At 46.3% G+C, this 12,022-nt stretch overlaps 1 protein-coding gene across 10 annotated transcripts in view; it reads left to right on the top strand.

Annotated features, from left to right (window-relative positions):
- Positions 1 to 10,907, top strand: part of LOC113568158 (dedicator of cytokinesis protein 6-like) — a 54,571-nt gene extending 43,664 nt beyond the window's left edge. For 5 of the 10 annotated variants that reach the window (XM_035529093.1, XM_035529095.1, XM_035529098.1 and 2 more), the window contains 22 exons: positions 373 to 515; positions 602 to 771; positions 959 to 1,107; positions 2,062 to 2,238; positions 2,484 to 2,610; positions 2,703 to 2,787; positions 2,976 to 3,072; positions 3,222 to 3,356; positions 4,826 to 4,978; positions 5,348 to 5,506; positions 5,615 to 5,715; positions 5,802 to 5,994; positions 6,137 to 6,280; positions 6,446 to 6,577; positions 6,863 to 6,877; positions 7,493 to 7,618; positions 7,767 to 7,856; positions 7,952 to 8,188; positions 8,597 to 8,740; positions 8,925 to 9,031; positions 9,110 to 9,286; positions 10,520 to 10,907. In XM_035529093.1, the coding sequence (XP_035384986.1) occupies positions 373 to 515; positions 602 to 771; positions 959 to 1,107; positions 2,062 to 2,238; positions 2,484 to 2,610; positions 2,703 to 2,787; positions 2,976 to 3,072; positions 3,222 to 3,356; positions 4,826 to 4,978; positions 5,348 to 5,506; positions 5,615 to 5,715; positions 5,802 to 5,994; positions 6,137 to 6,280; positions 6,446 to 6,577; positions 6,863 to 6,877; positions 7,493 to 7,618; positions 7,767 to 7,856; positions 7,952 to 8,188; positions 8,597 to 8,740; positions 8,925 to 9,031; positions 9,110 to 9,286; positions 10,520 to 10,562 (2,904 nt within the window). In that variant the 3' untranslated portion in view covers positions 10,563 to 10,907. The remainder of the gene's footprint in view (positions 1 to 372; positions 516 to 601; positions 772 to 958; positions 1,108 to 2,061; positions 2,239 to 2,483; positions 2,611 to 2,702; positions 2,788 to 2,975; positions 3,073 to 3,221; positions 3,357 to 4,825; positions 4,979 to 5,347; positions 5,507 to 5,614; positions 5,716 to 5,801; positions 5,995 to 6,136; positions 6,281 to 6,445; positions 6,578 to 6,862; positions 6,878 to 7,492; positions 7,619 to 7,766; positions 7,857 to 7,951; positions 8,189 to 8,596; positions 8,741 to 8,924; positions 9,032 to 9,109; positions 9,287 to 10,519) is intronic. The other 5 variants (XM_035529094.1, XM_035529096.1, XM_035529099.1 and 2 more) reach the window with 2 other exon arrangements.
- Positions 10,908 to 12,022: the final 1,115 nt, after the last annotated feature.

Genomic DNA, 12,022 nt, shown 5'->3' on the forward strand with positions numbered 1-12,022 from the left:
CCAAAAAAAGGTACTTGTATATAAATAAATGTTTATCAGATGTTTGTTTGTATTTTAATGGGGACATTTGTCCCCCATGGATATATATACATGGACATTCATGCATACAGACACACTAGTCATGAAAAATTGTTTTACTTTTTTTTTTTTTTTTACACACTTATTTTGCTGAAATATAGCATTCAAATCTGTCATTACATGGGACTACGGGGGACTTTGTTAAAAGAGGGCCACAGCTTCTGCTTAACTACCACATTAAGACAGACAGACAATCTGTAGTAAGAGGACCTTAAGGAAGTGGGATGGGTTTCCTTTTCCCTGGTGGTTAAAATGCCCGCCTCCCTCCTCCATTTTGCCGTGTGCTGGGGTCAGCAGAGCTCGGCATTCTCATGTGTGGTGCAGGACCAGGGCGTGGCCTGTATGTTCGAGCTGTCCGTGCCCTTCCGTCAGCAGCACTTCCTGTCAGCCCTGATGCTGTCCGAGCTTGCCCTAATCCTGGAGCCCGATGGGGAAGGGTGAGGCCTGCGCGCGCACACATGCTCACATACACACGCCTTAACCATGTTTGTGCGGACTTAAACCCCACTCTCCCCTCGCCCAGTGTGTTCTTCCTGCAGAAGAAGGCCATCAGTGCTGTGCATGCCCTGCTGTGCAGCCACGACGTTGACCCTCGCTACACCGACCCCCAGGTGCGCGCCCACGTCGCCCAGCTCTACCTGCCGCTCATCCCCATCGTCATGGAGACGCTGCCTCAGCTTCACGACTTCACCGGTGAGTATGGGAAGGAGGCCTGTCCACAATATGCTGCTCCCAGGCTGTTTTTTGTCTGTCTTGTTTCTATCCTACCAGGTTCCCTCAATTGCCCTGCTCACAGAAACAGAGCCAAGCTGTTTGGCCCCACCGCTCTGTTGTTTATCTATTATGTTTATGCTGTTTTTGTTTTGTTTTTTTCCGACAGATATCTCGGCTCAGCGCGGGCGGCACGCCACCGTGATAGTCCCTGATGATGACCCAGACGGCAGCACCATCAGCCCGTCTGTTGCCATGGCGATAGCCGGCTCGCCGCTGCCTTCTTCCAGAACTGGCCCCTTCCCTCTGCCTGCTGTGGTGAGCAGCAGACATGCTTTCAAACTGCATGCAAATCGCAGTGCTAGGGGATGTGTGCTTTCACTGGTGCATTTCTGTTTCATCTTTGTGTGTTCTTTTGTTTTATTTATATATATATATATATCTATATATATATATATATATATATATAGTACTTGTAAGGGTTTTGCATTTGCGCTCTTAATGTGGCCGAGACAGTCCATAAGGAATCTTCAGGAATTTTCCTTCCTTGAACAGAATGAGATCATAGCTGCTATTCTATTTTGGCCACCAGAGGGCAACCTTTTGGAGAGACACCTTTCTTGAATCAATATCTCAGTTCTCCAGTCTGCCACTAGGGGACTTTTCCATGATGCCATGTCTTGCCCCACTCTTTTGTTGAGAAGTGCACAGTATTTAATGGTTTGCACATGGTGGAGAAATGGAGGTCATGTGTTTGTTTTGTTGTTGTTGTTGTTATTATTATTATTATTATTATTAAGTTTAATTTATATAGCACCTTTCACAGACTCAAGGTCACTTTACAATAACAATAAAGATGGAGAGAGAGAGAAGAAAACACTGACACTTTCAACACATTAATTAACAACTACAAATAGGAAGAGATGTTATGAGAAATGTTTATAAAGGACATATATGTTTTAAGTTGTGATTTGAAAGAGGAAAGTGAGGAGCAGAGACGGAGAGATTGAGGATTGAGTGTTTCATAATTTTGGGGCCATGACACCTAAAGGATCTGCCTCCTACAGTCTAAACTTGTGGATTGAGCGGAGACCTGCATTAGAGGACTGAAGTGTAAGGGGTGGGGCAGTATGAGTGTAGGGGTTTATCTGGTTGGGTATGTGAGGACATCCTATGTGTCTGCCAGAACTTGGAGTCAGGGTGTGTGTGTGTGTGTGTGTGTGTGTGTGTTCGTGTGTGTGTGTGTGTGTGTGTGTGTGTGTTCGTGTTCAGGCGGGTCGCAGCACTCTCTCTGCAGAGTGTAGCCGGACACTGTTGGCATGCATGCTCTGGGTGCTGAAGAACGCTGGCACTGCCCTGCTAGAACGTTGGCTCTCCGACCTCTCTGTGCTGCACATCAACCGCCTGCTCGACCTGCTTCACCTTGCCATCTCCTGTTTCGAGTACAAGGTAGTGCGCATGTCACCCAGCATGGGGCCAAACCACAGAGTGAGCAGTGTAGGTCTCACAATATCCGCATAATACCGTATGAGGATTCCAATATGACTTGGGGGTTACATATCAGAGATCAGCATTGCCATATTGAGTAACAGTTGTATTGTGCAGCTCAAGATGGAAAGTGATTTCTTTTTACACCTCTGTCGTTTCTGATTGGTGGACTAAATGCTGACATTGTCCATGATTGTTGAACTCAGGGGAGAAAGGCTCTGGAACGGATCAACAGTCTGACCTTCAAGAAGTCTCAGGACATGAAGGCCCGTCTGGAGGAGGCCATCCTCGGGACCATCGGGGCCCGGCAGGAGATGGTCCGCCGTTGCCGCGGTAACTGGGTGTGTGTGGATCTTGGTATTTGTAGCCATAGGATGGTGTGTTTTTATGGTTGTCTTCACTGGCTGTAGCTGTGTTGTTTACAGAAAGGAGCCCTTATGGCAGCCAAGAGAACGTTCGGTGGCGGAAAAATGTGACTCACTGGAGACAGAATGCAGACCGAGTGGACAAGTGGGTTCTTTAACATCTCAACACATCTACACCACCTCCTTTAACATCTCGACACATACACACCCATAACAATGTATGGCTAAAACCTGTAGTGTGAGTCAAGTTGTTATAAATTATGGAGTTGTGTGTTGTGAGGGATGCTTCTGTCTTACTGTCTTACTATAAATTGTCTCTGTTTGTGTGTGCAGAACAAAAGCAGAGGTGGAGCAGGAATCAGTGGTGGATGGGAACTTGGCTACTGAAGCGTCTTTAATAGTCCTGGACACTCTGGAAATCATCGTCAAAGTAAAGAAGCACTCTCTCACAGCCTCACTCATCATCATTATCTCTGTCTCTTAATTGTTCTTAATTGTTGAGTATTACAAACTCTTAGAATTCTGATCGGACAAGTGTGTGTGTGTGTGTGTGTGTGTGTGTGTGTGTGTGTGTGTCAGACGGTGGTGCTGTCAGAGCTTAAGGAGAGTGTGCTTGGTGGAGTGCTGAGAGTTCTCCTCCATAGCATGGCTGGGAACCAGAGTGCCCTCTTTCTGCAGCACTGCTTCACTACACAGAGAGCACTGGTCTACAAGGTGGGCATGTTTCCTTCCATAAGTGTATAAGAGCATGTGAGTGGGACACATTCATTAGGGCCACATTGTACTCTTCAGTATGGGGATTGTTGAGTGTGTTTTAACAATTCATTTATCATGCTCTGATGCTTTTTGCACATACTGTTTGTCTTTCTTTCCATGGGCACATGTATGTGTGTACATGCACACGTGTGTGGGTGTGTGTGTTGGGTTAGAATAGGCTCAGATCACATGGTTAAGGAAAGAGGCTGACTTATTTAGGGTAGCCCAGATGACGTGATTTACCTGGAGTGACGGATGTTCATGTTCTTACATTTGCATTTTCATTTATGTACAAAGCGACTTTATGACTGAGTACAACTTGAGCAATTGAGGGTTAAGGGTCTTGCTCAGGGGCCCAACGGTGGTAACTTGGCAGCAACCTTCCAGTTAAAAGTCAAGTACCATAACCACTGAGCTACCACTGCCCATCACTTAGTGTAACGGGACTTCGGCCCATTCCATGTGGACAAACAGAAGAGCCAAATATTAGAGAGATAACGTGGACAATACATGGGGCTAAAAGACTTTTATTCTAATTACACCGCTCAGAGGGAAAAAACTTGCCATTTGCTGGAGTTCTGTAAAATAATAATAGTAATTGTCTTACATTGTTCAGGGTGGCCATTGACTGTGTAGACATCTACTAGAGTTAATGTATATGTGTAGATACAGCTATATTTATTGTAATAAGGTAACAGGAGTTTGGGTTCAAAGCATATACCTACTTCTTTTGTTCAGCGATTGTAAGGGGTCGAGTTAAGAGTCATGCCTAGAACTGAGGGGGAGTTGTAGTTTTGGTTCACATTATTGGAGCAGGTAATTTTCCAAATAGAAAGGGCGAGGATAAAATTGTGATTAATGGCTCTGTGTTTGGATATGGGTTATATTAATAAAATAATTTTTGAATAATTAGAAAATGTTAGCCTCTATTTTGAACCACAGGGGAGAAATATTATGAATTAAATAATTTATGTTTCTAGAATGGTCTGGTCTAAGGGGCGAAGATTAAATATAAGGAGTGACGTTGGAAAGGAAATGAGAGATGCGTTGATTGAATGCCATAATTAGAAGCACGTTAAGTTGCCTTATTTTGGTTTCATTCTTTGTTGGCGTTGATGACAACTGAAAGTTTTCTCTCTTTTTTTTTTGTGTAATTTTATTTTTTGGTCTGCTTATGGCATCATGCCCCATCACTGAACTTTTTGGGGAAAATAAATTTACATTATTGGCTTAATTACTACCGGAATTGCCCTCTGTTTGATCTCCCCCTGCTATCCTGTTACACTTAGGTACACTTGGCCAGTGTATTTAGTTTTGTTAGACAATGTTAGCCATATTATTAGGTAGGTTAGGTTGGATTCATAACTGTGTGTGTGTGTGTGTGTGTGTGTGTGTGTGTGTGTGTGTGTGTGTGTGTGTGTGTGTAGTTTCCTGAGATGCTGTTTGAGGAGGACACTGAGCTGTGCGCTGATCTGTGTCTTCGGTTACTCCGTCACTGCAGTAGCAGTATCAGCTCCGTACGCAGCCATGCCAGCGCCTCCCTCTACTTGCTCATGAGACAGAACTATGAGATCGGCAATGTGAGGAACACACACACACACACACATCTACCCCTTTGTCTCTCTCACCTCTACTGTCACCCTCTCACACTCATACACATCCCGCATACTCAGTCACCCCAGCACACACACACGCACGCGCGCACACACACACACAGACACATTCTCACCCCCTCCCCTCGCACTCTCACTCCCGCACAAGTGTGCAGTGCACAAACACACACTCTTATTTCCCAAGGTCTGAGCGATTTCAACATGCAATGCCATTTTAGATATTATCCAGCGAAATGCTACCCAGAGGAGTATTTAATTTCCTTCATGAGCTGTTGTAGATGGTCAGACTGGTTACGGCCACGTGCACCATGACTGCATGTGCCTTCATTCGTGCAGAACTTTGCCCGGGTGAAGATGCAGGTGACTATGTCCCTGTCATCTCTGGTTGGCACCTCGCAGAACTTCAATGAGGAACACCTGCGCCGGTCCCTCAAGACCATCCTCACCTATGCTGAAGAAGATCTTGAACTCAGAGACTCACCCTTCCCTGAGCAGGTACGCACACACGCACACACACACACACACACACACACACACACACACACACACACACATATTCTTTGCTGATGGACATCAACCTCTTTACCATGGACTCTTTCACAGGTTCAGGACCTGGTTTTCAACCTACACATGATCCTGACTGACACGGTGAAGATGAAGGAGCACCAGCAGGACCCTGAGATGCTGCTGGACCTCATGTACAGGCGAGTGCTCTTCCTGGGTTCAGCCTGACAAGCCTGTCCAACGAGCTGGAGCCTTGATTTCTTGCTTCTGCCATTGGGTGGTGCAGGATTGCCAAGGGTTACCAGAACTCCCCAGACCTGCGGCTCACCTGGCTGCAGAACATGGCTGGCAAGCACTCAGAGAGGGGCAATCATGCAGAGGCTGCCCACTGCCTGGTCCACAGTGCCGCACTGGTGGCCGAGTATCTCAACATGTTAGAGGACTGCCGCTACCTTCCCATCGGCTGCGTCTCTTTCCAGGTACAGCTGGGTATGTGTGGGTGTGTGTTTCACATGTTGGCTTATCCACACTGTGTGCATACATGTGCATGCACTTGTGGATGTGTGTTTTATGCGGTTATGTTGGCTTAACCATGCTATGTTCCCTCTCCGTCTGGTGCAGAGTATCTCATCCAACGTGCTGGAGGAATCGGCCGTGTCTGACGACATCCTGTCCCCTGAGGAGGAGGGCATCTGTGCGGGAAAGTACTTCAGCGAAGCTGGCCTGGTGGGATTGTTGGAACAGGCGGCTGCCTCCTTCAACATGGTGCGGGCACACGCGCACACACACACGTACACACACGCATGAATGCGCTGAACCACAGCCCAAACACTCCATCGGCTGGTTCTCATTCTGTTAGCCAGGTGATAGTGCACCTGGATATGTAGTATAAGCATTTGAAACCAACAAACAGACCTGTCTGTTACCCAGGCTGCCATGTATGAAGTCATAAATGAGGTATATAAGATTCTCTGCCCCATCCATGAGGCCAACAGAGACTTCAAGAAGCTGGCTTCTGTCCATGGCAAGCTACAGGATGCCTTCAACAAAATCTACAACCAGGTGAGTCCGCAGGATGCGTGTCTTCATCCAGGATGGGGGACAAGTCAGGGAGGGTCCTAAATGAATGTTTCACTCAGATGAACCTGTGAAATCCAGTCACCATGAGCTTGTTTGTATAACTGTAGCTTGGACCTTTTCAGCTTACATTCTCTTCTGGTACTTGCTGGCCCAGGTGGCCACTGCCGTGTTCGAGGTGGAAGTTGTTTGTGTTGGAGGTTGTTGGTCTTTTTGTCACATTCTCTGTTTCTTCTCTCTGTTTCTGCCATATTGTGCTGACGTGGTCAGAGTTCAGGATGGGAGGTATGCCTGCTAATTAATCACACTGTACGCTCGTCCACTTCTCAGTGCGGTATTTCCAGAGGTTTGATTCACAGCTTCATCTTCTTTTTCCTGTGTTCTCTCCCGCATGGTTGTGTCCTGATTTGTCCTGCTCTGTCCTGGATGGATGCGGAACTCTGGTAAGTAAAAGCTCACAAGCTTTGTCCAGGCTATTCGCTTTCACTGGCCTTGTATGAGAACCTGTCAGAAGAATGGAGGTGTCAAGACACACTTGAGGCTTGACAGTTTCACTGGCCTTGTATGAGAGCCTGTCAGAAGAATGGAGGTGTCAAGACACACTTGAGGCTTGACAGAGATGTACACACACACACACACACACACACACACACACACACACACACACACAAGCACAGGCCTCTGTTGTAAGTGACTATTGTTGTGTATGTTTTTTTGGATTATGCTGTGTAAAGCACACGCTCATGATTCTGTCCTCATTTCAACCCATCACCCCCACCTCCCACTGCCCCATCTGACTGTATGCTCTCTTTTTCCTTCAGTTCAATTCAAAGTAGCTTTATGGGTGTGACTCTATATATATATATATCTCCCTCTCCCCCCCTTCCTGCAGGGACACAGAGGATGTTTGGGACTTACTTCCGTGTGGGTTTTTACGGCTGTCGCTTCGGAGACCTGGATGAGCAGGAGTTTGTGTACAAAGAGCCGTCTATCACCAAGCTAGCAGAGATCTCTCACAGACTGGAGGTATGTCCTTTCCTCAATCCTAATTCCAAACCACCAAAGTAGCATTCTGTTCTCCACAAATGGCCTCAAATGGTTGATCCTAATGCCTTGATCATAAATAAGTGGTCTGATGTTTGTCCACTCGGGGCTTTCCTTGTGTTGTGATTAGGAGTTCTATTCAGAGCGCTTTGGTGATGAAGTTGTTGTGATCATCAAGGACTCCAACCCTGTAGACAAGAGCAAACTGGACCCCAACAAGGTCTGACTTCATCAGACTTCTCACCCCACTGCAAGTCTGCCGGCTGCGGTGTCAGGAGTAACTCTCTCTCTCTCTGTGTGCTCCGTGTGCCCCAGGCCTACCTGCAGATCACATACGTGGAGCCCTTCTTTGACACATATGAGCTGAAGGAACGCGTCACCTACTTTGACAAGAACTACAATCTGCGTACGTTCATGTACTGCACGCCATTCACACTGGACGGCCGTGCCCATGGTGACCTGCACGAACAATACAAACGCAAGACCATCCTCACCACGTCCCACGCATTCCCCTACATTAAGACCCGCATCAACGTCATTGAGAAGGAGGAGGTACACGCACACATGCGCAGGGTTACTAGAACATTGTTGGTTAACCATTGCAACACTGGCTTTTGCAATACCACAGTTGCAGAAAGATATGCCCATGAGACTTTTAACACAGAATGAGAACATTTTTCTCTGTGTGCTGAAGTGAGTTCTGGGTGTTTCAAACAATGAAATCTAAAGTTATCATGGCCATTGTTCATCTTAGCAGTACTGAAGACTGCTAACACAAGTGTTGATTAACATTTTTTATGGTTTATTATTGCTGACATTTATGGTTTCTTTATGGTTATCTAATGCTATAGTAATTAAATGAACCATAATGTAACATTACTATAGTAAAAATAATGCAGGATGATGTCCTTCTGTTGGGGATTTTTGGAGGTTTCTTGAGTGGTCTGTCCTGTTCTCCAGATAATCTTGGTTCCTATTGAGGTGGCCATCGAAGACATGCAGAAGAAGACCCAGGAGCTGGCCTTTGCCACCCACCAGGACCCCGCCGACTCAAAGATGCTTCAGATGGTGCTGCAAGGTTGCGTGGGCACCACCGTCAACCAGGTGAGCTCTTCCACCTAGGGGCGGGGCTTTATACAGGTAAGCAGCTCCACCCAGTGTCAAGGCTTTGTGCAAGTGAGTTTCTCTACCCAACAGTGGGGCCTTTGTACAGGTGAGCACCTCCAACCAGGGCGGGGCTTTGCCCAAGTGTGAGCCTGTTTCTGGTAACATGCATGGTGTTTTCCAGGGTCCTCTGGAGGTGGCCCAGGTCTTCTTGTCTGAAATTCCAGACGATCCAAAACTCTTCCGGCATCACAATAAGCTGCGCCTTTGCTTTAAGGACTTCACCAAGAGGTGAAAGAGCACACACACACACGCGCACACACACACAAACACACATACTGTGCTTGATCTCCAGCTGTCCTGTGGTAGATGTGAGGATGCTCTGCGGAGGAACAAAGCCCTGATTGGGCCAGATCAGAAGGAATACCATCGGGAGCTGGAGAGGAACTACTACAAGCTGAAGGAGGCTCTGGGTCCCCTCATCAACCGCAAGATCCCCCAGCTGTACAGGGCACTGCAGCCAGTGCCAACCACACCCACACACAGGTAATGGGACTCTCCCTACACACACACACACACACACACACACACACGCACACACGACCCCCGCCCCCCAACACCTTATGCTTTACCTGAATTTATTTTTAGTTACATTTTTATGTATTTATAAATCATAACATAGATGTTTGTTATAAAAAAATTAATGCATGAATTTGTTTTCTAATATAAACAAATGATTCATCAAAACACCCTTGCTGTGGCATACCTGTGCATAGCTGAAATAAAGCTTTGCTTCCTTTGGCAGTCTTTCCTAGTTTGCAAAAACAACATATTTTGGCTTTGCAAGCCTTCCTGAGATAGCCAACAGGCCAAAGGCTGTGGTGTAAATGAAACCCTGTCACTGAAGAGATGGCATAGTGCATATTTGTGGCTTGCAATAAAATGAGGTGATTTTTGCCAGAGGGTGCTCTAATTATTAGTGGAAACCTTCTCACACTGTACATGACGGTGTCTGATGGCTTGCCCTTGGCCTTGGGAAATCCGTTACTTCTATCGCAGTGCTGTTTTATTGCCAGTAACTCTGGATTACACAGTGTGAGCACACACATACACAGTCTGTGTAGTGCTGAAATGCTTAACCTAAGAGCACGTTTGTTGCAGTGGCTAAGAGCCAACACTTTCAGTTATGACTTTTTTCATGTAGCTGAATTAATACACAGTTATGAGATTTTGATGGATGTTCAATGATTACATAATGGGAAAACATTTGACCCTAATTGTTGGTATTGTGGGGTTAGTGTTATGATCACTAGTGTGAGGAATTATTGTTTTCCCCCTGTAGGATGTAGCAGGAAAGGGTCTGTGCATACACACTCTTTCTTTCTCTCGCTGTCTCTCCTGGCACTGTTCACACTGCAGCTTATTATTTTATCACATTATTCTGAAAGTGTGGGTGCCCTTCTTTGTGTTTTGCTCTCTTTTCAGCAACCATCCAGCTGTGTTGCATGTGACCATCCCCTCCAGGCATGCCTCACCTGCTTCGCAACCATCTTGCCACTGTCCCGCCACATTTACATTTATGGCATTTAGCTGACGCATTTATCCGAAGAGAATTCCAATTACAATATAGTACAACTTGAGCAATTGAGAATTAAGGGTCTTGCTCAGGAGCCCAACAGTAGCAACTTGACAGTGGTGGGGCTTGAACCAGCAACCTTCTGATTACAAGTCAAGTACCTTACACGCATCCCCACCTCTCGCTCTTCTCCCATTCTGCAGGAACTCCCTCAGCAGGTCCAGTTTTCGCAGGACTGACTGCTGAAGATTGCTAGAGCCAGAAGCACGACACTGATGGAGGAGAGGCCAGATTCAAACCATGGCTATCTGGGCTCCACCTCCTGCACCTGGTGTGAACCAATCCAGGCCTGCTCCCTCCCACCGCTCAGCCGTGCTCTCGCTCCACGCTATTTGAGAAGTCGGATGTGTGTCTGCATCTGAGGTTATCTGAGGGCTAAACCCACTGACATGGGGGGGGGGGAGGGGTTTGAAACACAAACTCTGTTCACGAGGGCATGAGGTAATTTTAGGTTCAGGTCGACATGGAAATCTAAACAGTCCGCCGCACTTCCTCCTTTTGTTTGTGTGTGTGTGTGTGTGGGTGTGGGTGTGGGTGTGGGTGTGGGTGTGTGTGTGGGTGTGTGTGGGTGTGGGTGTGTGTGGGTGCGTGCATGCCTGGTGCGTATGTGTTTGCATGGGAGAGAGAGAGACAGACACAGTGATTGCATTGGTGTGTGTGCATATGTGAGTAGGTATGCGTGAGTAAAAGAGAAAGAGATATGTAGTGATTGTATGGGGGGGGTGTGCGTGTGGATGCGCGCACGCGTGGGTGTGTTGCCATTGAGAGTCTCTGTAAAAGCTGAGTAATGATGTACCAACACAGATCACCCTGACGTCTAGTGAACCCCTCTCACTGTCATGCTGAGTCCAGCCAACTGAGCCGACCAAAGCTTTCATGTTTCACCACTGCATCCCAAGATAACATTTATCTTCTGCTAAATGTTTAGACACATTTGTTCACCGCATTGGCTGAGGGAGTGAGAATGATAAATATTGAAACACTGAAGACCTACTCCTCAGACCCTGAAACCCTTGGCTTGAAACGGTGAACTCGACGTTCCCACACTAATCACTGCATTTGTGGTCTGATGGTTGACAGAAGACAAGGGAACTGGGGGGGATTAAAGAGGGGGCATATGGAAAGAGAGAAGTGAACACGTGTGATAGAAGCACTGACAAGCCCACTGCCCATGCCCCTGATTCATTTGTCTGCAATCGTTCACACTTGAATGTTATATTAAATGCACAGAGGTGCAGTGTAGCCTGGTAGCTTAGAACTGGAGATGGGAGGACCTGGGGAAAGTGATAAGTTCTTCAGTGCTGTCCTGTTACTATTACTGTTAGTCTTTTATATTCACCCAACTATTATAATGAACTACTCTAGCTCCTGTTTTGCACATTCTGTTGTCCATGTGATATCTACTGTCTGTCTCCAGCTCAAAACACTGTGCAAAATACTGCCTTAAACTGTACTGTCAATAACCAAATATTTTATTTATTTGTGTACATTTCTTCTTTTTACTGTATTAAAACTGATTCTTAATCTTTACATTGGGTAAGTGTTTTATTAAGAGGCTGAAATTAATTTTTTACTTCTAAAGAACGCTGTTATTTGTGATGATTATTTTGTTTAAAACGAGCAGTTTCCATTGATTTGCCAGGTGT

The sequence above is a fragment of the Electrophorus electricus genome, chromosome 8, assembly GCF_013358815.1.
Source record: "Electrophorus electricus isolate fEleEle1 chromosome 8, fEleEle1.pri, whole genome shotgun sequence".
Taxonomy (NCBI): domain Eukaryota; kingdom Metazoa; phylum Chordata; class Actinopteri; order Gymnotiformes; family Gymnotidae; genus Electrophorus; species Electrophorus electricus.